Below are 24,900 nucleotides of genomic sequence, written 5' to 3'. Positions count from 1 at the left end.
GGACTGAATTTAGAGAAATGTGTAGAAAATGCACAAGACATCTAGAATATTTCCATTAAATGGAATGGTGCAATCATAAAACGGTTATTATAGGGTTATTATGAGTAATATTTCACTCAGTATAAACATCATATAAGACCTCTTCCTGCAGCTCTCCCTCTCCCATCTTAACAGCCAACAGGAACACTCTGTCTCTAAAATGACCTGTAATTGACCAAAGTCTCCCTTGATGGCTAGATTTTCTAAAGCCGAATACAGAGCCAAGAGAAGGTGCAGAAGTCTTGAATTACAATATGCTAAAAGATTATTATGATTTTTTGGCCAATAACACCAAAAATAAAGTGCCCACCAAAGAAAATAAAAGGGAGAAAATGGGCATTGATTAAGTAGCCTAAACTCTTTTCCTATTTCCTCTGGTTTCAAATTTTGCATTATGAAAGGCTTGTGGTCAAAACCTGCAATAATTCTCACAGCATGTTTTGGAATTGGGTTATTTTGTTATTTTGTTGTTTGCATAGCGGTTGTCATTTTCATTTATTCATTTAATAAACATGTTTTTCCAGTGGTTTAAAGTCAGAAGGTTTTTGGTTTTCTAATGTTCAGGTATAGGTTTCTTAAATATACTGAAAAAGAACATGCAACATCTTGACCTGTCACAGTAGGAAAAGCATTGGAGTAAATAATTAGATTAGATTCAACTTTATTGTCAATGTGCAGAGTACAAAGACAACAAAAAGGAGTAAACGTTTGCGATGGCCGGGAATCGAACCCGGGTCAACTGCTTGGAAGGCAGCTATGCTCACCACTATACCACCATCGCATGGTGGCTCTCTGTTACGGCTTACTAAAACACTTGTAAAAAAAGGCATCATTAATGCACATGTTGTGTTTGTCTTGCTATAACGTGTCAAAATGTCATGAAGAATGCAAACTTGATAGTGCAGCATTCCTAGGAGCGAGCAGACGTGAGTTTAAATGACACCCAATGATTACAACACACCATTTTTAGAAATGCCATGTTATTTTAAATACAACCAAATTTATTGAATAAATGAATGTATTGTGAAGAATTATACCATTTACCGTAAATAATTGTAGATCCTACCATTGTAATTTTAGAGCTGTTAAATCATGGGGGTGAGGTGGGGAGAGGGATGGCTACTAGGGGCAGAGAAGGGGAGGGCTCCTTGTTGATGCGCCAATGGGGGGAAGACATTCTCATCCAGCGTTTCTCTCACGTGGGCGCCACTGTCAATCAATCCAGCGCGTCATGAGTCTCATTCACAGGTGATAGCTATTAGCTTACCTCATATGCTGTCAGGTGTCGCGTTTGTGGACCATCACACTGTTTCCTTCCAGTGGGAGATAGCCTATTTTTGTCGCGGTTTGGGCAAGCTGCAGTCCGCTTTGCAGATGCCATGTTTGAGCAGTGAGCATGGCGGAAAATCTACTGGAGTACGGCTACCTGGAGGGCGAGGTTATCGGGGAACATTTCGCCGAGGACCCGGTGGGTATCGTCGTTTAAAGTGAATGAAAAAGGGTGCTGTCACGTTTGTTACTTTGTACGCACGTACAATAGGACTAACAAATGAGCATTTGTGACGTTGGACAAACAAGCGCAAACATAAGCTATGCTATGTGGTGTCGTTATATATCACTGATAAACGTTATGTTCATAAAGAACGACATCAGTGAGCCACCTCTCATTAACAAGCTGAGTGACTTGGAGACAATCGGGCGCACTGCGTGTCGTGGTTGAAGTATTATGGACACAGTGTGGTTCTTAATTGTGGTTCAGGCACTATAACTGATGGTAAAACACTGTTTAATGTATAGACAGGCTAATGTCCTGAAACCTCAGGCCAGCTACGTTAAACTATGAGTTGTGTCTGGGACGAATCAAATCACACACGAATTAAAATGTTTGATTGAATAAGATATTCACAATATATGTATATTGACAATTTTGTTAAGTAAATTCTGTCCAAGTCCATACCTTCTGGTCATTTCATTTTCAGATAGCCTATCAAACCAATACTTTTAAGGGAAAAAATATTTTCATTGTAAAGCATATCAATAAAAATACTACCAGTCTGCATGTTTTTAAATCACTATCGATAACCAGATGGGTGTCAAATAAAGGAAAGGTCTACAGTACATTAAGATGTTGCACCACCACAACAGCATTATTGCTACACATGGTTTGAGTGACCACCACTCATCTGAAAGATATTCACTTATTTAGTGTTTTGATGATCCCCCCTGACTCTGAAGGCCACAGCATATAATTCACATCATTTTAATTCTTATCATTCAGTGACCTATTATGCCCTGTATGAAAGCATATTTATCCATTGTGTTTCTGCTCTCCATTAAAGTTTTTGAGGTTCTCATTTATTCCTTTTTACTTCGTCATCAGTATGGTTTTCAGTGTTTTTTATTTTGCTTAAACCCCCAGCGAATTCATGTTCTAATTCCCATGCTTGTGTGTCTCAGGAGCTGGCGGCCATCAAGGCCAGAGTTCAGGAGCTGGAGATGGAAGAAGAGACAGACAGACTGAAGGAGGAGGAGGAGAGGTGTGATGCTGTAGACATGCAGCTTCTGACCAGCAGCTCTCTGCCTGGTGAGACAGCTCGTGTGTCTACTTAACCACCTTGTGGTTTGTTATTGTGTCACATTGGTGTACAGCTAAATACTGATTATGCATTTGGGAAACCTCAACAGCTTATTTTTAGCCAGGTGTGTGCAGCATTGCAGCCTCCAGGCAGGTCAGGTAGCTGCATCCTTCACCATCTGGCAAACACCTGGGATGCTTTACTGTGGTCACAACAGTGTTCACATGTGCCTCATCACTGCCCAATGAGACGAAGCAGTGAGCTCCAGAGAACCAGAAGGGTCCTCCTGGCTGCCTGTGGCTATTTTCTTCCTGTGTGCGTCTCCTCATCCCTTTCACCCGCCCCTTCCTCCCTTTTGGTTCCTCCTCAGAACAGAGATGCAGTCAGAGGGGGGAGGCAGATTATGAGATATGTATTATCAAAGCTGATGCAAGAGATAAGATATATTGGTAAAATAATCATAGTGTTCATTTCACCTGGAGTGACCCCCTGTGAGGGCAGTATTTTCTTCCTATTGCATGCACAAAAGCAGTGTATACAGTTTGTTTTTGTTTCCTCCGCAGGACCGTTCTACAATATGACTCCCGAGGAGAGGATAGACGCAGACAACAGATCAGTCTATGTAGGAAATGTAAGACTTGTGTCTTTTCCTCATACTGAGCAACTTTGGTTTTTCCATACACCTGGTCTGACACACTGTTGAACAAATCCCAGGTAGACTACGGAGCTACTGCAGATGAGTTGGAGATCCATTTCAACGGCTGTGGTCCTGTCAACCGGGTTACGATCCTGTGTGACAGGTTCTCCGGGCATCCCAAGGGGTGGGTTCAACTCGTGCATACAGTTTATACTTTTTATTCTACCCGACACTGTTTGACCATAGGATGTAACTCTTTGGCATCAAACGTTTATTTGTTGTCTGTCTCTTTTCTTCCCCTTTCACAGCTTTGCTTACATTGAGTTCTCTGATAGAGACTCTGTGCTGAGTGCTATTGGTTTGCATGAGACCTTGTTCAGAGGAAGAGTCCTTAAGGTGAGGAGCATTACGCTACATGTTAGTCCTTTTTAGAGAAAACCCTTAAACGAATTAGCTACTCACAACTGTCAGTCACATCTCAGTGATTGCACACAGTTTACAGCACCCTGGGTATTACTAACACTAAATGTTAGGATGGTCAGGTACGTGCGTGTGGATTTGGTCAGGGGAAGGATATGGATAGGTGTTAAGGTGAGATTTTGATTGGAAGAGCTGAAGTTATGACGATAGCTCGATCTTTAGCTCTCTCCTACAATTTAACACTTATCTCATGATTCATCATTATCCCTCTGTTAAATTGAGAAATACCATTTGGTCCTGTGTACTGTATATACTGTAACCTCAATCTCTGTTTGGAAGTAGAAACAAACATAAGGTCCTGTAAGTTGGGCTTGACTTAATAGTCCCTCTAGATATAATTTTCTTTTCTAAGCAAACCAGTCACAGCACCTGTTTAGTTTTCATTTCCCTCGTTTTGTGCTGGTCTCATAGATGTGTATAAATTGTACTTGTCTTTCTATGCTTCAAGACATTTAGTTTTTTTCTGTTCTATTACTAAATAAATGCCATGTTTTGCTATTCAACAAACACTAATCAATCATCCTAAACAGTGCAGTAAAACCGAGTGTTCTGTGGCTTGCAGGTAATGCCCAAGAGGACCAACATGCCAGGCATCAGCACCACAGACAGGGGAGGACACCGAGGTGGCCACACCAGAGGCAGAGGCCGTGGTTACCGTCCACCTCGATACCAAAACAGCTCTCGAGGTAGGTTCCGGTACCAGTCGACGAGGCCACAACATCAAACGCCGCACCCTTACTACGGAGGCCCCCCAGTGGGGAAGAGACAGTGGGGACACATGGACTTCCAAGAACAGATGCCTAAACGTTACCCATGTCTTCTTCTCATCACCCCACCGTCGGAGGAGTTGGGGGCAGGGTCAAGCGGACAGCACTACCCTCAACAGCGCTAGCACTACCCACAGCATAAATACTAAAGTGGGCGAATAGAACTGATCATTTTAAAAGAAGTGTTTCCAGGCATTACTGAGTTGAGTATCATGAGAGAGCCAGAATGGACAGAAGAGATACCTTTCTAAGTTGCATCCCTGCATCAGTGCTTCAAGAGATGTGAAGACTGGGGCCAGAGGGGTTGCATTATAAGCTTATGTTGCTGTGAATGCATGGGACAATCCTCAAATTGGTATGTAGTTGCATCTCTTCCTGTTTTTACAAACTGATGCGACTGTATTGTGTTGCTGCCTGCAATGTCAATGTATAAATCCTCCCTATGTATAACTTGCTATGTAAGTGAATAAATAAAACAATGATCCGGTGATCCATTTGTAGTAAAATAACATGCATGCACATTTGCATCAATGGAAGTTTTATTACTTATGCATTTCAATAATCACGGCAACATGTAAACAAAAAAAAAAAAAAATAGGATTAGGGGTGTTCTGTACAGTGGAGACTCAATGGGGGGGGAAAAGAGATGTCAGCCAGTTTGTACCATCATTCCAGATACGATGCCATCGAACGCCCTGGAGAATGAATGATTGGTTAACAATTACAATTAGGAAAATATCAGTGATGCAAATCTTTTGAGTATCAAGTCAAGGATAAACTCACTTGGACTGAATGGTGTCCCCGGGATTGTGGAATGGGTTGCACATTACATCAGTAAAGGAGTTGTGTAATTTTCTGAACATCTGGAAAAGAACAGGAAAGACGGCTAATTCTCTTCAAATGGAAACATGCATCCTCTCCCACACATAGCAGATGGGTGAAAGATGTGATGCTTCACATCAAACTGGAAATAAAATACACTTTAAGAGGCTCTGTGAAGAAGTTTTATAAAGTATGGTGTGGTTTTTAAAAAAAATTGTCAGTTTGGGACGAGGCATAGGCTGGTAGCTTACAGGACATTGCACGCACGTCAGTTTGAGATGGTCTCAAGACACTTTTTGCTGTGATAACGTAACACCCCCCCTCTTTTTTGTTTTTTTTTCTTTTCCCTTTTCGTGTCTCCATTTCTAACATACCATTACTAATTTATATTTAAATCTATTTTCCTTTGATATTGCATACCTTATCTGTAACTATCTCACTTATACTTGGAATATCACCTGTTGCTATATTGTGCAGCATAACATCTTGATACCTATACAGTCCTGCTTATTACTAGTTTTGATAAGCAGACTGTTACCATTATTTTTTACTTATTACTGCAGTTATTCTTCCAACAATCATTACTCATGGACTTGATGTTACTTGTATTATCAATGTATTCATTTTAGTATCCTTATTTATTTTGTATTATTTCAAGTTCTTTATATATTACTATGTACTGTCAAGCAGGGAAGGGTGGGTTTGAAATAGTAAAGGGCACGCTGTATTGTAATGTCAATGCACCTGACATTGCCATCCTGTTGTTTTTACACTGCCCAAAAGAATAAAAAGATTTGAAAACAGGACAATCAACAAGCACATCACAAATTGTATTGTGGGGTTGTGTATGTGTGCATGCACAACCTAAATTCCGATTTCCTGATATTTCTTTGTATAAAACATGATGTGCATGCTTGGTAAGGATTCTGCACTAGGGACAGATTACTAAATCGCCCAGATAACTGCACTTAGCAAATGTAGAAAAGCTCTTTGTACATGCAAAAAAATCATTGACAACATTGCAGTTCTGTTTTCTGGAATTAGCTTACATACATTTAGCCATCAGATCATTACAGTGAAACATTGTGGGAGACTGAGATCACTTTTCCATTGGTTCATAAAATCTAAGACGAGGCATAAGACAATGTATAATTCAGCACTTGCACATATATGCTGTATAATTAAATCAACATCCTTACACAGTGCGCAGCATTTGTAGATGTGTATTAAACAATACAAATGTGGCTGTTTGCTTGTTGGGCTGTGTTGGATTATGATTAGATATGCAGTAGGATCAATTTAGGCTGAACTTACACTTCTAATTTCATTGTCCCGTAATGACGTATTTGATGAGTCCACAACAATGACAAATTTCACCTTGGAGTTGGTAACATACCCATATCTAGTTCACCAGTCAAGGATATTTGGTTTCCCCTTTTAGAGACTATTTACAGTATGGCAGGGATTCCAGGTCCACTGACTGAGATACCATTTTATTTTATAGCACACATTTTAACAATTCACATACGCTTAACATCCAGACATAAACATTTCTACAACAAGAATAAGAGAAATGCATTAGTCTACATGTCAAATATGGCCATGTATAAGGACTTCAGCATCTGTATTGGTTAGTAGAGTTGTGTACAAGCATTTATGTTCTTCAGATGTAATAAAGATCACCCTTACATCACACTCTAAACCCTGTTAAAGAATGATGATCTAATTAAAAGATAAGTAAGGCGCCTGGAGCACTTGTCTTGTGGCAAGGTTCCTACACATTTTGACCAATGGATTTCCATGACTTTTCAATGAATTTAGGCCAAATTTTAATGGTCAAACATTAAGCGAAGTTATGGTATAAATGATAAAGTAGCCAAATTGTTTTTCTCATTCCAGACATGCCATCAGACATGGATAATATAACTAATATTTATGCTTACGGGGAAATAATGAGTGAATGTATTGTACATGCAGTGTTTTCCTGTTGTCCCCTTTTGGAAAGAACTGAAGAAGAAAAATGAAACCAATTTTAATGACTTTCAAGTAACCCACTAGGCCTGGAAATAACAATTTTCAAATTCCATTTTCAATATAAGAACACCGTTGTGAGGTTTTCGTAACCCTTAACCTTTTCAAAAACAAGGATACACTTTGTAATCTTCAGTGGGATAGAGCAGCCCCAGGTACAGCTCTCTCTGGTCTCCCAAAGATTTGCCCACTGCGGAAATCTTCTCCTCCACCACATCCAGAGAGGTGTGTACTGTGTAGTGAAACTTCAGCTCATTTTGAGTGGGCACACTGCGGATATACAGCGGGTAGTTCTGGGAATGGACATTCAAGAGTACAGGCACACAACAATGAGCCCTTTAAAAGCACCACATTTAGCTAAACCACTTGCACACAACATAGATGCAGCAAATTGGAACAGCAGCCAAGAATGCTAATGTTGTTAGCTCTGTTTGGTTGAATTCAACCTGCTGGGCCTTCTGGCATACGGAAACCGCTGACATTTGCTTAGAGACGATTATAAGGATAGGGGCACTATTTTTAACATTAAATAAACAGGCTACGGATAAAACCTGGGACGTTTAACAACAGCAGTCATTACCTCTTTTGCGATCACTGCAATACACACCGCCATGTTAGTGTTCCTCCTCTGAGCTGTCAGGTGACACGCTGCATTCAGATACTGTTGGAAAAGTGGTAATAGAGACGAAACATGATTTTAGTAGGCTACGTGCTTTTTATATATTATACATACCGTGTGTTTAAGCCGTGTTATGTATAGCATTGTATGTAAGTTTGTATTTTAATAACTAAAAGTGTTTTGTTACATAATCCAATCTTTTATTCTTTCCGTCCGAGTTCCAAAGATATATCGCACGTACAACATTTCTCAGAAGTCACTGAATGCACCAACTATCAACGAACAATTTTACAGTTATTTACAATTTAACGATTTAATATATGACGTTACCACAAGTAAAGTCGCAGGTCTGTATAAATGAATGTAAAATGAATGTAAAACCCAAATAATGTTAAGAAAAAAACAGCTCTAATATGTATGCGCAACCGTTGCGCTGAAGACCCGCACGAAGGCAAACAAACCACTTCCTCGAAGTTGGTGTTGCTCATATGACCACAGCACAGCGATGCGAGTGATGTCTACTGTAACTCTTACTCTCTTTTGTGCAATAATATGTTGTTCCTTGACAGAAAAGCGATCAAATGTTTCATCTCCAAACATTATTATCATGCTCATGGATGACGTAAGTTATTTTCTTATGTTGTGTGTCCTTGTGACTTAAGTTTATCACATCAGCAGCACAGTTCTGTTTGAGCAGTGAATGAGTAACAGTCCAAAATATGTTTCTCTGTCTCTTTACTTCTCAATTTCCCTTTCTGTCTTTGTCTGTGGGTACTGAGTCACTTTGCCACTGAGCATTGCAGCTGTACACAGTGATGTTTCTGCTTGGGTTTCACATTTCTGGGTATAAACTCTCCATTCTTTCCCTCGGCTCTTCAGATGGGTTGGGGGGACTTGGGGGTGTTTGGCCAGCCGTCTAAAGAGACTCCCAACCTGGATGCCATGGCTGCTCAAGGCATGCTGCTTCCAAATTTCTACACTGCAAACCCACTCTGTTCCCCATGTAAGTCAGCTGAAAATGTTTGATAAAGAACCGGAACCAGCAGTTCCTGTTTCTCAAGCTGTTTAATTCTCGTCACCTTCTACTTCTCTGTTTTTATTGTCAAATCATTCAAATGTTGAAATAATAACACATCATTTAGGAACTTTTTAAGTACTCTACGACTCTCTGATGTATGTGACAGTGGTGCATGCTTGACTCTATTTGTTTGCCTGTAAAAAAATCATTTGCAAGACCAATGCACTTGAAATCCTAATGACTTTTTCTTTCATTTTAATGACAGCCAGAGCTGCACTTCTCACCGGGAGGCTGCCTGTCAGAAACGGTTTCTACACCACAAATGCCCACGCCAGAAACGGTACACTCTCAGTACATTCTTACTGTGCAAATTATCCAGCTGCAAATGCTTTCTTGCAGGTTTCATATTACTTAGTCTATGATGTACAGTTTGCAGTAAAGTAATGGAATGTTTTGTACACCTTTTGACCTTTTCTTTATAGCATACACACCACAGGAGATAGTGGGAGGAATCTCTAAGGATGAGATTTTGATACCCCAGATGCTGAAGAAAAAGGGCTACGTCAGCAAGATAGTTGGCAAATGGTGAGCTCCTTATGTTTCTGTAATCCAGGTTCCCCTTTTTTAAGAAGTTGATGTTTGTGATGGTGGCTGAATTAATTCCACAAATGAAAGTTATATTTGCATGTTTTAGCCAGTTTATTACAAATCATGTATACTTAACATTCGTGATGATCATTTTCCACACTATACACTCATTTTGTACTAAATGTTGTCTAGATTGTCGACCAATACTGGTTTTTCATGGCCGATACCAATAATTGGAACCGATATGCATTTACAGTGAACATTAAAATCTCTAAGTCAAAATTAAGATTTTGGAATGTTACAAGCTCCAACACAAAACTTTGTTTAAATGCTTTAAGCCAGGGGTCTTCAACATGTTTTAAGCCAAGGACTTACGTTGCATATTAAAACTGAGCCAACAAAATAAGAATTGTTGGCATAATTTTATAAATCATGTTTTAATGTTAAACATACATGTGTCACAGTGAATCCTTATGATTACTGTTATATGTGAATAGTAAGCATATCATCATTGTTTTTTTTCACAAATAGGTTGATTTATATTTGCTAATAATATGTTGGATTCATGTGAAGAATTCAAACAATTACAAAAATGTAGAGGCCCCCCATTAGGAACTGTGAGGACCCCCTAGGGGTCCCGGACCTCCTGATGAAGATCTCTGCTTTCAGCAATGATTTAATAAATTAGAAACTTTCAACATAATACACAGTAAAAGATAGTCAGATAGTGCTGTGGGGGGGACATTAAGTCAGACTCAGTGTTGAGTGAAACCAAAGCAGAGGAACAGACACAGAGCTGTAGCGGAGTCAAAGTAGCGCACTTTTTAATTAATTGGTATAAAACGCAGAAACAGATAATCTGCAAACTGCCAAAAAACGGCCCGATAATTGGCCAGGGCTTCTGTAGTAATGCACCTACGTATGACTACTTTTAAAAAAATATCTTCACAAAAGTTGATATACGTACTGTACTGAAGTAAGTGGAAACCAAGGAGAGCCTAAAGGTAGCAACTGCAAACAAACGTGAATATTAGGATGTTTTGCTTTAGAAAATGGTGTATAGTAACACAAGTATATGCAATTTGTATTAATGGTCTAAATTTTAACATGCAGAATGATGCTTCAGTCACATTGATCTTACAGCGTGTGAGTGCACTTTGTTTGTCACTACAGGCATCTGGGCCACAGGCCGCAGTACCTGCCTCTGGAGAAGGGTTTTGATGAATGGTTTGGTGCACCAGACTGCCACTTTGGCCCTTACAACAGCAGCATCAGACCCAACATCCCTGTCTACAACAACTCTGAGATGCTTGGCAGGTTGTCTCACACACAAGCACTAAGATATACATAACAGCAGACAGAAACTGAGGCTGAAAATCTATAAAAATCTCCATTCCCCTGTGACTCAGTGGAATAGTTTGGCTGGCTGATCCTCTGGATGAGTTGAGTTTCTCCCCTCCTCTTCCTTCACTGTACCAGCTGTGCTTGTGTATTCCATTTTCCGCCCATTTGTTTTCTCCAAAACAGCCATATGTGTATTCAGGGTCATTGGAACTGGCAGCCGGGCATGTTTTTCGCTTAGCCGTGGGTTTAATCAGCGCTGCATACCTGGGCCCTGGACAGACATACACACACACACATATAGACACATATACACAGCGACACACACACACACACACACACATCCTCAAGAGACGGCAGGTTGCGTTGGCTGTGTGAGGACACCTGGAGGAAGTGAAGCGTAAGAAAGAGAGATGCCTGTCACTGCTTCTCTGCTCGCCGAGCTACGCTTCAGCAACACCTCATAACAGTTCCCTCTGCTCAGCTCTGCTGAGACTTCCGAGATATTTCTTTCACCTAAATCTCTTGCAAACACAGTCCGCAAGAGGGAAATTTGCTTTCGTTGTCTTAATGATGTTGCCTGCAGTAGTTTCGGTCAATTTAGAGGGAGATTGAAAGCCCTGACAATACAATCAGGTCATTTTATGCTGTTAAGCAGAGGAGATATGACATGGTGTGGGGTCAGCAGGCATTCAGATGTGATAATGGCTGACTTATAATGATTTCTTTAATCAATCATGTCAACCCACCTGTTTCCAGATACTATGAGGAGTTTAAGATTGACAGGACGTCTGGAGAGTCCAACCTCACGCAAATGTACTTGCTGGTAAGTTTAGGCTCACCTGTCCTTTCTAAGGCTGTCTCTATCTCAGATGATACAACCCTTTCAGTAGAGCAGAGTATGTTAAGTACACCCAATATGTGTTTCACAGTTTCCTTTGTGAAGTAGTTATTAGACTAAAATAATATAGCTCACCAAATCATTACGGCACAACATCATCTATTTAACAAGTTAAAAGCACAATTAAAGCCTGATTTTGGCCTTTGATCATTACCGTGCTTTTCACCAGCAGAAGTAGATTGTTGACTTTTGCACACACTCGTCTTGATTATCTTTGCTGCCTACGTCAGTCCCTCCCATTCAGTCCCTAAAGGGTTTAAAAGCTGCATGCAGAGACGCACTGCATGCTTGAGAGGTGCACCTTGTCATCACAAGAAGATGATGGATCTGTCAAGAATGAGCTTAGTAAAGCTCATATTAGCAGGTCTTATGGAACTAGACTGGTTTCAGTAGCGCTGTTATTAATGTGGCCGATTGTTTGGAAAATGAACAAAGGCAAAACATGTTGAAAATTAGTACGTTGTATGCAAGTGAGAAAGGGGTTATTTACTTTATACTGTCTGACAGTAGCTCTGTGAATCAAGCTACAGTAAGTCATTCAACATCTGCACTGACAGTGTTGTAACTCTCTCACACCTCCCACCTCTACAGGAAGGTCTTGACTTCATACTCCGTCAGACTGAGGACCAACGGCCTTTCTTCCTCTACTGGGCAGCCGACGCCACTCACGCCCCTGTCTATGCCTCCAAACGCTTCCTAGGGAAGAGCCAACGAGGCCGGTACATTATGTCCTACCTTACTGACTCTTTATTATTTTATTTTATTATTACTCTATTATTGTCCAGCAGATGCATGAGGTTATACATTCATGTATTTATCATGGGGAGTGATAAAAGCTGTGATTGTGTGTGTTCTGTAGGTATGGTGATGCAGTGATGGAGCTAGACTACAGCGTCGGTCAGATCTTATCATTGCTGCGGAGTCTGGGCATTGAAAATAATACCTTTGTCTTCTTCACCTCAGACAACGGAGCTGCTCTGGTGTCTGGCCCAAAAGAAAGTAGGCACTAAACTCAAATACACACACACACACACACACACACACACACACACACACACACACACACACATACACACATTTTTTTCTTTGTGAAACCAAGTGGGTGCATTTCTGTCCAAGACACATGTTCTGCCCTGTATGTCTGTTTGATTTGATACATGAATACATGTGTTTTTGTGCTTCTGATTCCTCAGGCGGGAGCAACGGGCCGTTCCTCTGCGGGAAGCAGACGACATTTGAAGGGGGCATGAGGGAGCCTGCCATTGCCTGGTGGCCTGGGCACATTAAAAGAGGCACGGTGAGAATAACCCTGTGATTTAAAGCTTTTACCAAATAAAGCCAATACGATCATTCACTTAATCCCTACCATCTTCTCTAGAGACTAGACTTTGATTTAGGATTTCTTTTGTTCAGTTTTTCCTCTAGCATTGTTGCCGGTCCTCAATGTTCTGCCTATCAACAGGTACCAGGAGCTGATATGTTCTCTGTAAAGCTGCAGGCGATTCACAGGACTGTAAAGCAAGACTGAGAGTAAAGGAATAATTATTTGACTAATCCTCTCTTTTGAATGATTGTTGCTTTTTGTTTCATTTTTGTATCGTTTAGCACTTTACATGCGCACACTCTGACCTACTGGTGCTGCAACCAGTTAATCTTCACTATGTTCAACTTCTATCAAGTGATTGAGCTCCAGAAACAGTAAAGATAAACATATTGTGTGATTGTGGCCACGAAGCGTGTAGGCGCTTTTTTCCACTGTTTCCTCAAATATTTTTTGGCTGGAATTAAATTCCCCAAACTCTCTCTTTCCTCTCTCCCCCTCCCAAATTTAACCCCCCACCCACACCGTGATCCTCTAAGCCTGTGCGTTCTGCAAATGACTTTTAATTGTATTAGGGGCAGCTGTGACACGGGGCTGTGACGCAGAGGGATTTGGTGGAGGAGCGAGCGGAGGCTGCAGTCTGCAGTAAGCCTTGCCCCTGGCTCATCTCACAGGGGTGTGCTGGGGCCTGATAGCACAGCGGAGTAGCGAGGGAGAGGGGGATTGGGAGCGTCTTAAGCGGCTAATCTGTTTGTGTGTTTGCTGAGGTTGGATTGAGCCGTAATGAGGACTTCAGTATCTGAATATGCCAGGCGCTCAGGATAAAGAAACTGTCGGGGGTGGGGGGTGTACAGGGAGGGAAGCAAGGAAGAAGTAAAAGTGGCTGGTGTAGAAAAGAGAAAAGGAGGAGTGCTAAAGACACTGGCACTACCACGCTGCCAGGAACAATTGTTGTGCTCACAGGGCTTTGCTGCACCTGTGCCATTCTTTGTAATTGACCAGTGTGTCTGTGTATGCATGTGCAAGTGTGCAGAACAGAAACATCTGTGTATTTTTTGTTTGATTCTACATGCCTGCATATATATATGTATATATGTATATGTATGCATGCTTTTGTATGTATGTTGGATTATTTCTATATGTGACAGATAACTTTCTAGACCAGGGAAAGACACACAGATGTAAACAATATTACTAAAAATGAAGAACACCACAAAACACCTATATGTGTGTGTGTGTGTGTGTGTGTGTGTTTGTATTGCAGTTGTGGCTTGGCTGTAAGAATGAGAGAAAGAAATAGATCCTCCCTGAAGCTCTTTGGGGTTGTGATGACAAAGCTGCTTTGTTGGAGCTACTGTACTGTACAGCTCTGGGAGGGAGGACAGACCAGACACAGGGTTGCCCCCGCTCTTGTTTTGCAGACTTCTGAAATCTCTGTTGATCTGTGCATTGAAAATTCTACAGGCTCTTTGAGCAAAATGCTGGAGACAACAAACAGCCATGCAAGCCTTTGTTAAAAGGGGATTTCAGGAGGTTTATTGTACTAACTGAGCACAGATGCGTCTTACAGTATTAAGATGAGGGGACAAGTTTTTGGGGGGGATTGGTAATAGAAAGATCAGTTTGTCTTAAACAGACAAAAATCCCTTTATCTGTGAATGCATCGGAGTGATGAAACTCAATTAATTGTGTGAATGTTCAGGAAATTGTTGTCAATTAGTCATTCACTCCTATTTAGGGGAATGGAAGGAGGTGTACTGGAATGAAGGAGCGTGGTTGGTTTGAAGCAGGTGCAGATTCAGCATTCTCTCAGTGCCTGAGGGGGGCGAGGGGCCAGGGTGGCTGTAGGAACAAAGATGGGGAGGCGAGTGGGGGGTGTGTCGGCCCCACAACATTGTTGAGCGTCACAATCCCTTTTTATCAGGCAGCAGACACACAGGCAGAGTGGCAGAGACTGGGATAGAAGCTCTGCCTTTTCAGATAGCCACCATCACCACTCACAACAAGAAATGAGAGAAAGAGTGTGACATTAATAGAGAGTGATGAGTCGGTCAAAAAAAAAAGAGAACAAAGGGTGGAGAAAGAATGAAGTTCAGCGTTGACTGCAAAGGAGGGCAGAGCTAATAAATGAAATAAAAGATGGCAACTCCTGAGATAAATTCCTCTGTCAGAGCAGTCTGAGACTGAAAGTTTAGCTTTTTTGGTAACTAAATGTCAGTTTTGCTTCTTCTTCTGTCCTTTTGTCCTGTCTTCTTTAATGGTGTGTGTGTGTGTGTGTGTGTGTGTGTGTGTGTGTGTGTGTGTGTGTGTCTGTGTGTGTCTGTGTGTGTCTGTGTGTGTCTGTGTGTGAGGGGGACTTTAGAAAAAAGAAAATGAAGTGAGAGAGAGAGAGAGAGAGAGAGAGAGAGAGAGAGAGAGAGAGAATGTGCAGATAGATCATGGAATGCATTGCAAAGCCTTTTCTGTGGCTGGTTCTGTGGATACAGAAGAAAGGGGAATTCATTTCAGTGCTAAGGAGCTTGTGTGTGTGTAAGTGTGTCTGTGTCTGTATGTGTGCTGGCAGCCGATAGGAGCACAGCAGCACATGGCGGTGCAGCTGCACAGACCTGATAGCGCTATCTGATTGTGAGCATGCCGTCTCCCTCTAAGGCTTGCTCAGGAGAGAATGGAACGGAAGATCAAGGATGACAACGAAAAAATGTCATTTTATCTGAAAATAGTTCAAAGTTTATAAATAAAATAAAGCTTTTCACTGGGACTGGGAGAAGGAGATAAAACTCCAGCTCGCTCCAGCTCCAGCCGCCTGCTTGCCCGGGCCTTGTCCTCTCCCTACTTTCTCTCCTCTTTTTCTCCCCCCCTAGCCAGCCGCCCCACCCCCCCCAAAAAAAAATACATTTAGAAAGAGAGGCATTTTGGAGGCTCTATAATAAACCTGCAAGCAGAGATTAGAGAGGAGACTGGAGAAATGCAACTCTTTCCTACATGTGTAAACATAGCAACACATATAAACATCCTATCATGACTATGCATTGTTTCCTTGTCCGTGGTCATTAAGAAAATCTAATGTAAAAGAGCAAGCTTGTGGTTTTCCTAGAGCATAAACAGTTAATTCTTGATTTGCGAGCTTGTAATTATTTGTCACTGATGGCAGACAAAACAAGCAAAATCGCCAAGGGAGAGGTGTGTGTGTGTGTGTGTGTGTGTGTGTGTGTGTGTGTGTGTGTGTGTGTGTGTGTGTGTGTGTGTGTGTGTGTGTGTGTGTGTGTGTGTGTGTGTGTGTGTGTGTGCGTGCGTGCACGTACCAAGGACCAATGAGGACCAATATGAGTTTTAGTCCTTGAGAGGACACTTGGCCAGTTACTTTAAAGTTCTTTACTTTTTCCAACTCGCAGGCTGTGTGAAATGGCTTCTCATGCTGGAGATAGTGATTGTGGTTTTTGATTTCTTTGTCCTTTTCTAGGTGAATTTCCAGTTAGCCAATGTGATGGACCTGTTCACCACCAGTCTGGCTGTGGCCGGCATCAGCCCTCCTGATGACAGAGCCCTGGATGGACTGGACCTGACACCAGTCCTGCTAAACTGCCCACACACACTCCAAAACAGGCGAGGACACTACACACACGCACACACACTCTTATTTTTCATGATCACATCCCTGAGTAGTGAGCAGTGTTACGACTTTTCCTGTAACGTCGTCATCAGGTCAAAATTGTGTTTATGACCAAATGCCTGCAAAACTACTGGCATTCCCATCAACCTCAGCTACACTTTGTATTTTAGTGTGCTAATGTGCTACACTAAAATGGTGAACATGGTAAACATTAAACCTGCTAAACATCAGCATGCTAAAGTTGGCAATTTGGCAAGAAGAATACAATTTGGTCCAAATTCACTTTGGAAGAAACAAATCTGAGCATTACTTCTCACTCTTCTCATTCTCAACAGGCCGATCTTCTATTACCGTGGGAATGAGCTGATGGCTGTGAGGCTTGGACAATACAAGGCACACTACTGGACCTGGAGCAACTCATGGGAAGAGTTTAAAAACGTAAGATTCCCTTTTAACACAGCATTTCTGTCCCATCTCTGTTTCCTCAGTTCTTGATTTGCACTGCCACATCCTCCTTCTTTGTCTCTCCTAATCTGACTCAAACACACAAACACTTTCACTGTTGGAGTTATCTTGAAAATGGCTCATCAGTTGACTGCTGTGTACATCAGAGCGTAATGAATATTAATGAAGCTCCCCCACATCAGCAAACTTACATCATTCATCAACCAGTTGACTTGTTTGTTCTGACTCCAGTGGAGATTTTCTTCCTCTCCATTTACATCCCGACATTCCCTGCTGTAGACTTGTTCTTTTGGCACCACAGAGCTCAAAAGGAAGAAAGAAAGAGCCAGATGCCAGCAGTATCTCTCGGCCGTAATTACATCAACTCTGTGCTGATTAAATGCATCAGGAGAAATGTGAAATGTGACACTTGAGAAGCAGGATAGTGTGGTCCTGCTTTCTCTCCTCTGTCCATAAAAACATGTCCTGTCCTCCCATCATGGCTCTGCTTTTCCTGTGATCCAGTTGGTTTTATGCCCCATCGGTCGCTTAAATTGCTCTCTCCTTCAGGGCCGCTGAATCAATAGCAGCCTCCTTTATCAACTCATGTGAACTGAAGTGGAACTTCACAAATAATAGCGTCTGATTGCCTGTGAGTTGCCTATCGATTGGTGTGTGCGTGCACATGAGAGAAAGAGAAAGGACGAGAGAAAACATGTACACGTATGTTCGGTTCTACCTAAAGATGTGGATGCCTGTGTGTGTTTTCTGGAGCGACTGTTGAGCTCCTTCGAGGGGAAGTTAAATTCCCAATATGCTTCATGCCATTATGGTTGAATACTTAAACTGTCTATCCCATGGAACCCACAGTACATTTTACAAACATGAAAAATGTTAACAAACTGACTTATTGAGCTCTTTCACCCAGTCAGAGATGTAACGCATGAAATGTTTTGAAAATAAGCTTGAGGAGGAAAATATGTTTCAAGGTCCTTGTTTAGACCTTCTCTTTCAGGAATAACATGGATTAATGATCATTTCAAAATTATCTGGACCCTTAAAACCCTGATATAGGCTTCAGTTAAATCCGTCTCGCAATAGAAATACACATTCAAACCCCCCTTTTACTGAGAAAAAAAAGTCATGTTTTCCTGCTTGCTCTTCAGCTTTGGTAATACTTTAAAATATAATTTGGTTTTTCTTGGCCAATGCTAAGGAAATAAACAAGGGAAGATGTGTGTACGCAATTACAGGTTAATAGCTAGGAGACATATCGCCCTGTCCTGGCTGTGTTCATGCAGCTCAGCCATGAGGAAAATGAGAAATTTCACAGGCTTAAACGGCTCTCATCAAACTCTCTTGAGGCAGTGTAGTGATGTTTATATTGCGAAATATAGTTTGTCGTGACTGTGGCTCCTTTGTATCTGGATTGCTGAGTAACTTGTAATACGGAGCTCTGTGGCAGCTTTTTTTAACCTTGTTGAAAGCTTCACAAAGTGATGAATAAAAACTGAGAAATTTGTTGTTTCCCAGACACCTGTTAGTCCTACACTAGTTACTTATTTCATCAATTTCAGCATCAATTGTGTTGCAGGAATTGTCATGAGATAGACTGTGTGTGCAGTACCTCCTGCTCTTGACTCTAGATTGGAACTCATGACATTAATGCACCTATGCTTGCTAAACAGCACCTGGTTCACTGACTTTATGGCCAAAAGCGAGAACATACATTACAGCAGTTTGCAGAACATAAAGACAACCTCAACATTTAGCGAATGGTCCATAGATTAACTGCAATTTTTACATGTCTGTCGCATTCATGAAGTACAAAGTAGATATGTTTACAGTATATGTGGTTTTAAATATTCAGCCACAATCTACATAAAGTGATTATTCTCTTTCCAAAGCATACTTTTTCCTTTTTTAATCAAAATAGACACAGAATATTTATTTTTCCAAAATCAATCCTGCCACTGCTGGATGCTCCTGCACCTTATCTTGTAATAGTGACTGCTCTGCTCCAGTTTGAAAGCAGCCTAGTTGTATCCATAGCATTAATGTCAGGGGAGATATGGAGTTCTCGCTGTTATGTGTTGGGTACAAGAGACTGAGTCAGAGAGACACACAGCAGGCTTTTTGGCTGCTCCTCTGGGATGATATATTTTTTTTTATTCTTTTCTGCATTTCTAAGCTTTTGGCTTCAAAAGACACGACAAGTCTGGATCAGAGGATTCTCTGCGGGACGGGGGGTATCTCTCTCTTCTCTCTCTTCTATATGTATTTTTGAGGTGCTCTGTTCAGCGATCTCAGAGGGGGGCAGCAACAGTGCCTTACAGATGAATGCTTTTTCAATATTAGTTGTGCTCATCAAAAAGTGTGTGTGTGTGCATGTGCGTGAGGGGGCAAATCTCCACGGGGTTCTGGAGGAGTGAGTGTGGCTCAATCAGGCTGCCATCACTGCCAGGCTCAGGAGAATGGAGTCAGGGAGCAGGAGCGAAGGCGTCGAGAGATGATGAGGGGGAGGCAGCACGAGGAAAAAAAGTCTTCTATTTTGCCAGTGACTTGAACCTCTTCATGATGTACCAAGAGTAGCTGTATAAACAGCACAACAGATTGGAAGACAATATGCATATACGCTATACCACATTGAAATTAAACATTGAGCTCAGAGTAGCAGGTGGCTGCAAGCCTTAATCTAATTTAAACATCTAGATCTCTTTAGCTGAATTCAGTTTTTCTTAATTGCACATGATAGAACACACATTAAACAACTAAAACATCTAAAATAATCAAATATAGACCACTGAAAATGACCAAAAGAGTAAACACAAATCCAATGGGACTGACCTTAAATATTGTGTTAGGTTGCTCTGTAGAGAAAGGATGAGCTTTGTCGCCAAAACATGCCAGCTCTGCTCTTTCCTTTGGTGGGTTGCACTTTTATTCCAGCATACTGTACATACAGAAGACAGGGCCACAGGATTCAGGCTGAATGGGGAAATGTTCTCAGTGGTGTGAAAATAACCTATAGCAGACATGTAGAACATCAGATAATTTAGAAACATGGAGAGAAAAAAAACCTTCGGATCTGAAGGGTTCATTTGTTCCTGCTCATATGTCATATTTGACTCTTGATGTATTAGCAGTCACTAATCTAATCCATACTCTGTTTGAGTTACATTATGATTCATACAAAGATCTTACACATCTGTATTGTGCAATCGACGCAAAGTCATCAACTTGATAGTCTCGCTTTGCCAGATCTTCCTCTACAACGCAGCAGAGGAGGGTCTGGCTAGTCCACACAGCATTCCGGGATGGGAGAAAAACGTGCTCTGGTTTATTGGCATTTGTATAAACCAATCACAATCGTCATGGGCTGCGCTAAGCACCGGACAGATCCACAGTGCCGCTGCAAAACAGCCTTGGGAAGGAACTTGTTTTGGTGGAACTTGTACATTCAAAAGTTGTTTTAGTTGTGCAACAGAAAACTCAGATTGGACAGATAGTCTAGCTAGCTGTTTGGATTTACCCTGCAGAGATCTGAGGAGCAGTTAACCATAGTCCTCATATCGATCAGAGTTAAAAATGAAAAGAAAGCGGAAGGTAACGGACATCCGGCCAAAAGTACGGAGCCCCGGAAGGGTCACAGCGAGATTTTTTGAGGGGACTACTATTTTCTACGTTTTGCGTTCTCTCGCAATATGTTTTGCATTCCCACACAATCATTTTTGCGTTCCCTCACAATATTTTGCATTCCCTCGCAATGTTTTGCATTCCCACGCAATATGTTTTGCGTTACCTCGCTAAACTTTTCTTCTTCCATTCCTTCTGAGCCATGTGTGAAATGTGACACTTGAGAAGCAGGATAGTGTGGTCCTGCTTTCTCTCCTCTGTCGATAAAAACATGTCCTGTCCTCCCATCATGGCTCTGCTTTTCCTGTGATCCAGTTTGTTTTATGCCCCATACCCGTCTATTTCCACTCAGCTGCCCAGCGCAATGAATCAGCTTGTTGCATTTTACTTTGAGCTGGGAATTATGCTGATATAGACCTACTGCTCAATGGGCACATTAATATCTCATATAGGGTATAATCAATAAGCTGTTTCTTAAATGTATAAAAAAGAGACTGTCCAATGTCAGAGGTTTGCATGATTTGGCGATGAACAAACACTGAATTATCAGAGAATCTGCAGCTCCCTAGTAGCGTTACAAAGAGATAACGTTAGTTCAGGGACAAAAACGTGAAAATACAGCCTTCACTGTGGTTACAATCAACTATGGCTACAACCCTTCTAGTCGCCTATATGTTCACTTTCTACCTGTAATAGTCTATTCCTGTAGGCTACTGTGTGGGACAAATCCATTTAATCACATCAGATTTACATCAACAATTATATCATGGTCTGGTGTCTGCATATGAGCTGTAAGGGACGTGTGAAGTAGCGACCAGATTAAACCTGATGTGTTTTGACTTAGTTTATGGCAGTTTTCTTCTAATGAGCCATCAAATTTCCACTCAGCTGCCCAGTGCAACGCCACAATATGGATCAGCTTGTTGAATTTTACTTACTTTACTTTACTTAGCTAGGAATGCTGATATACTGCTCAGGGCACATTCATATCTGTTCTATAATCAATACCTATTTCCTAAATGAATGAAAAGATAAAGTGCGTGTGTGGCATGTGGCGATAAACCAATATTGATCAAATTATCAGAGAATCTGCATCTCCCCTCGGAGTTTTTCGCTCATGTTTTGCTCAGCTTGTGTCCATTTTATTTGTATGGTTGTATCAAATTAGATAAATAACTAATATGTTCTTTATCAGACAATAAACAAACACGTAACATATTTAACACCACCTAAATTAGAAACCGCATAATGTGCCGCAATAGACCCAAAATGTAGGCTATCTGACACTATAAATTTAAAACCAAATATCCTAATACTTTTAAATTATTATAACACCATTTTATCTAATTTAAAATCAAATACAATTATATTAGATCCCAAATGTGTTACAGTAGATGCCATGCTACCAAATTGTAGACACCACTTTTACCAACCTGGACATATAGCTTAATTAGACAGCAGGCTGTTATTATAAGAATGTAATGCCATATCGGGCATAGCGTTTAGTCAGACAAAACCCTGAGAGCTCAGAAGACAATACATTTATTTGGCCTTTATTTAAGTTTCACTTTCTTATGTGTCATTTGCCATAAACTAAGTCAAATCACATCAGGTCACATCTGGTCGCTACTTCACACGTCCCTTACAGCCCATATGCTAATTCAGTGTTTGTTCATTGCCACATCATGCAGACCTCTGACATTGCACACTCTTTTTTATACATTTAAGAAAAAGGCTATTAATTATACCCAATATGAGATATGAATGTGCCCATTGAGCAGTAGGTCTATATCAGAATAATTCCCAGCTCAAAGTAAAATGCAGCAAGCTGATTCATTGCGCCTGGCAACTGAGTGGAAATGGACACATGGCTCAGAAGGAACGGAAGAAGAAAAGTTTTGCGAGGTAACACAAAACATATTGTGAGGTAACGCAAAACATTTTGCGAGGGAACGCAAAATATTGCGAGGGAACGCAAAAATGATTGTGTGGGAATGCAAAACATATTGCGAGAGAACGCAAAACGTAGAAAATAGTGCCATCCGGCGGAATTTCCATCTGCATCGAAAGCAATCCCGGAAGTGGAACGCTGTGGATATAGACTAACAACTTAATGAATGCTCCTAACTGGCCGCTGGATTAGGAGTGTGCTTTTCAGCCTCCTTTTAATGACACAATTATAAGCCAATCTTGAGATTTTCTTCAAATGAGGAAGTACATTAACATCAATATGTATCTGTTCTAGTGAAAAACAAAAAAGGTGTGGGTCTTTTTGTGTGATTTCTCTTACAGGGCATCAATTTCTGTCCAGGTCAAGAGGTCCAAGGTGTGACTACTCACGACCAGAAAGAGCACACACTGCAGCCACTCATTTTCCACCTGGGGCGGGATCCTGGGGAAAAGTTCCCCATCAGGTTAGTTCCATTGATGTATTATTAGACCTGGATGCAATGTTAATGGCGGAGCCCCGTTCATTCCTATGAGAGTTGCTCAGTGGTGCATCCACCAAAAAAGTTTCAAAGCTTCCGGGTTTACGTCCGTGATATGTGACCCACTCGGCCTATAGACTTTACGTTGTGGTGACATCGCAGGCCTTTAAATCGCTTTTCTTGGCTTGAGGGGAGTTTTTCAAATATAAAAAGTCCATGGATAAAAAATTCAGAATAGAAAGAGTCATAACCGACAGTTTTACAGACGTCTTTTTTACCATGGTAGCCTATGAGCAAACATTTGTGTTGCAATACCGCAAGTGGCCACTTGACAAAATCAGCGGAGGGGCTGAGCGCTCTATGGGGGCCTGGTTAGTTCCCTGAAAACTTCCACTCTGCTTACAGCTAATCTCCAGTAGGTAGGTAGGTAGGTAGTAGAAGGGAGAGAGAAGGGAAAAAACGAGAGAGGGAGTCAACCAGGAACAAGTGAAGAGATTTTAGAAAATGAACTGGAGAGGGGTGAGAGCAGGAAAGCAGTTTGCCTGTTGGTAGCGCAGAATGTGTATGAGATCAATGCTGATTCAGTGGCATGAAAAAGATGGATTGATCCGCTCAGCCAGAGCGCGCCTGATTACACCCATCTCTTTGTGATTGCAAACAGCTCCTTAAAGATCACTATCTGGCCCTCAAACCCTCCGGTGCACCCCTGCAGGTTAAAATTGCAAGATAAATTGTTCAGGTCTAAATTGAGAGGGAGTGCTGTTTAATAGAGTTTTGTGTGTCTCTGCCTTCGCTCAGAGGAGAGTTAAGAATTGCCGAGAGAATAGGGTGACGCCAGAGGACACAGACAGCCAAGGCTGAACTAAGACTATTACTAAATAAGGGTGCAAAGATAGATGAGCATTGTTTTATACTGCGTACTGTCAATGCAGAATATTTATGTGAACTTTTTTTAAATAAAGGACGCAAGCTGATGCCATGACTAATACATAATAAAACCGCTTTTATGAGAGAATATTCCTTTTGTGCTCAGTGTTCGCTTTGGCTCCCTCCTGCCATAAAACCTCTTAGATTGACGTTTCTTTTTCTGCCTTCTGCAGCTCTTCCTCTCACATTCTTCTCCGGCCTCATCTCCTCTTTGCCTCCTGCTCAAACTCCTTTCAGTTCTGAAGTGAGATTGGATGATAAAACATTAATGTTGTTTTTCAATTGCCCACCTTTTAGCCTCGCTATAAAAAAAGAAGCTAAAACCAATCAATGCGCAGCCATGTGTTGTGCTGAGTGCTAGATGTGCAAACACACACCAAAAACGCACACTCATTTTTCACCTCTGCCGTTCAATTTGTCTATAAGGTCAATCCGCCCGTGACACCCAGCTGCTTGACCTCTTCACTGTCTATGCACTGTTCTTCCATCCACTCTAATCTGCAACTTTCATTCCCCTTCCTCTCCAAATGTTTTTCCTTGTTACTTCTCTCTCTCCACCTACTGCTGGGCACCTCAGCTCACTTCTCACCACTCAGCTGCTGTCCCTCTGCATCCACATCCACTGGGACTGCCTAATACCTGAAGCTTTTGTGAACATTTTTTTGTTTGGTGTCTGTAGGTGAAAGTACAAAGGAACTGAATCTTTTGGGAGCG

The 24,900-nt window shown here is 41.4% G+C and overlaps 3 protein-coding genes and 1 non-coding gene across 5 annotated transcripts; 2 read left to right on the top strand and 2 right to left on the bottom strand.

The window, feature by feature from the left end:
* Positions 1–748: 748 nt before the first annotated feature.
* Positions 749–820, bottom strand: trnag-ucc (transfer RNA glycine (anticodon UCC)). Its single transcript has one exon. It is a non-coding gene; the product is annotated as a tRNA-Gly (tRNA).
* A 412-nt stretch (positions 821–1,232) lies between these two features.
* pabpn1l (PABPN1 like, cytoplasmic) lies at positions 1,233–5,009 on the top strand. Of its 2 annotated transcripts, none has more exons than XM_078247101.1 (6): positions 1,233–1,507; positions 2,497–2,623; positions 3,179–3,237; positions 3,330–3,436; positions 3,561–3,648; positions 4,295–5,009. In XM_078247101.1, exons 1-6 carry the CDS (start codon positions 1,436–1,438, stop codon positions 4,622–4,624), a joined length of 783 nt encoding a protein of 260 aa, XP_078103227.1. In that variant the 5' UTR covers positions 1,233–1,435; the 3' UTR covers positions 4,625–5,009. The 2 variants fall into 2 exon arrangements, with proteins under 2 accessions (XP_078103227.1, XP_078103217.1); XM_078247091.1 differs by having other exon boundaries at positions 3,179–3,246.
* Positions 5,010–5,020: 11 nt separating this feature from the next.
* Positions 5,021–8,253, bottom strand: trappc2l (trafficking protein particle complex subunit 2L). The gene is made up of 6 exons (XM_078247111.1): positions 8,159–8,253; positions 7,933–8,013; positions 7,473–7,645; positions 6,636–6,723; positions 5,283–5,362; positions 5,021–5,194 (listed from the first exon to the last, which is right to left on the bottom strand). Exons 2-6 carry the CDS (start codon positions 7,963–7,965, stop codon positions 5,149–5,151), a joined length of 420 nt encoding a protein of 139 aa, XP_078103237.1. The 5' UTR covers positions 7,966–8,013; positions 8,159–8,253; the 3' UTR covers positions 5,021–5,148.
* A 177-nt stretch (positions 8,254–8,430) lies between these two features.
* On the top strand, positions 8,431–24,869 carry galns (galactosamine (N-acetyl)-6-sulfatase). The gene is made up of 13 exons (XM_078258501.1): positions 8,431–8,593; positions 8,851–8,974; positions 9,255–9,329; positions 9,472–9,574; positions 10,751–10,894; positions 11,678–11,744; positions 12,411–12,538; positions 12,679–12,818; positions 13,013–13,116; positions 16,601–16,743; positions 17,086–17,188; positions 23,123–23,244; positions 24,764–24,869. Exons 1-13 carry the CDS (start codon positions 8,477–8,479, stop codon positions 24,867–24,869), a joined length of 1,476 nt encoding a protein of 491 aa, XP_078114627.1. The 5' UTR covers positions 8,431–8,476.
* The last annotated feature ends 31 nt before the right edge of the window (positions 24,870–24,900 follow it).

This window comes from Sander vitreus, chromosome 1, assembly GCF_031162955.1.
Source record: "Sander vitreus isolate 19-12246 chromosome 1, sanVit1, whole genome shotgun sequence".
Classification (NCBI taxonomy): Eukaryota; Metazoa; Chordata; class Actinopteri; order Perciformes; family Percidae; genus Sander; species Sander vitreus.
The sequence above is the reverse complement of the archived record's forward strand: the minus strand, read 5'-3'. Positions and strand labels throughout refer to the sequence as shown.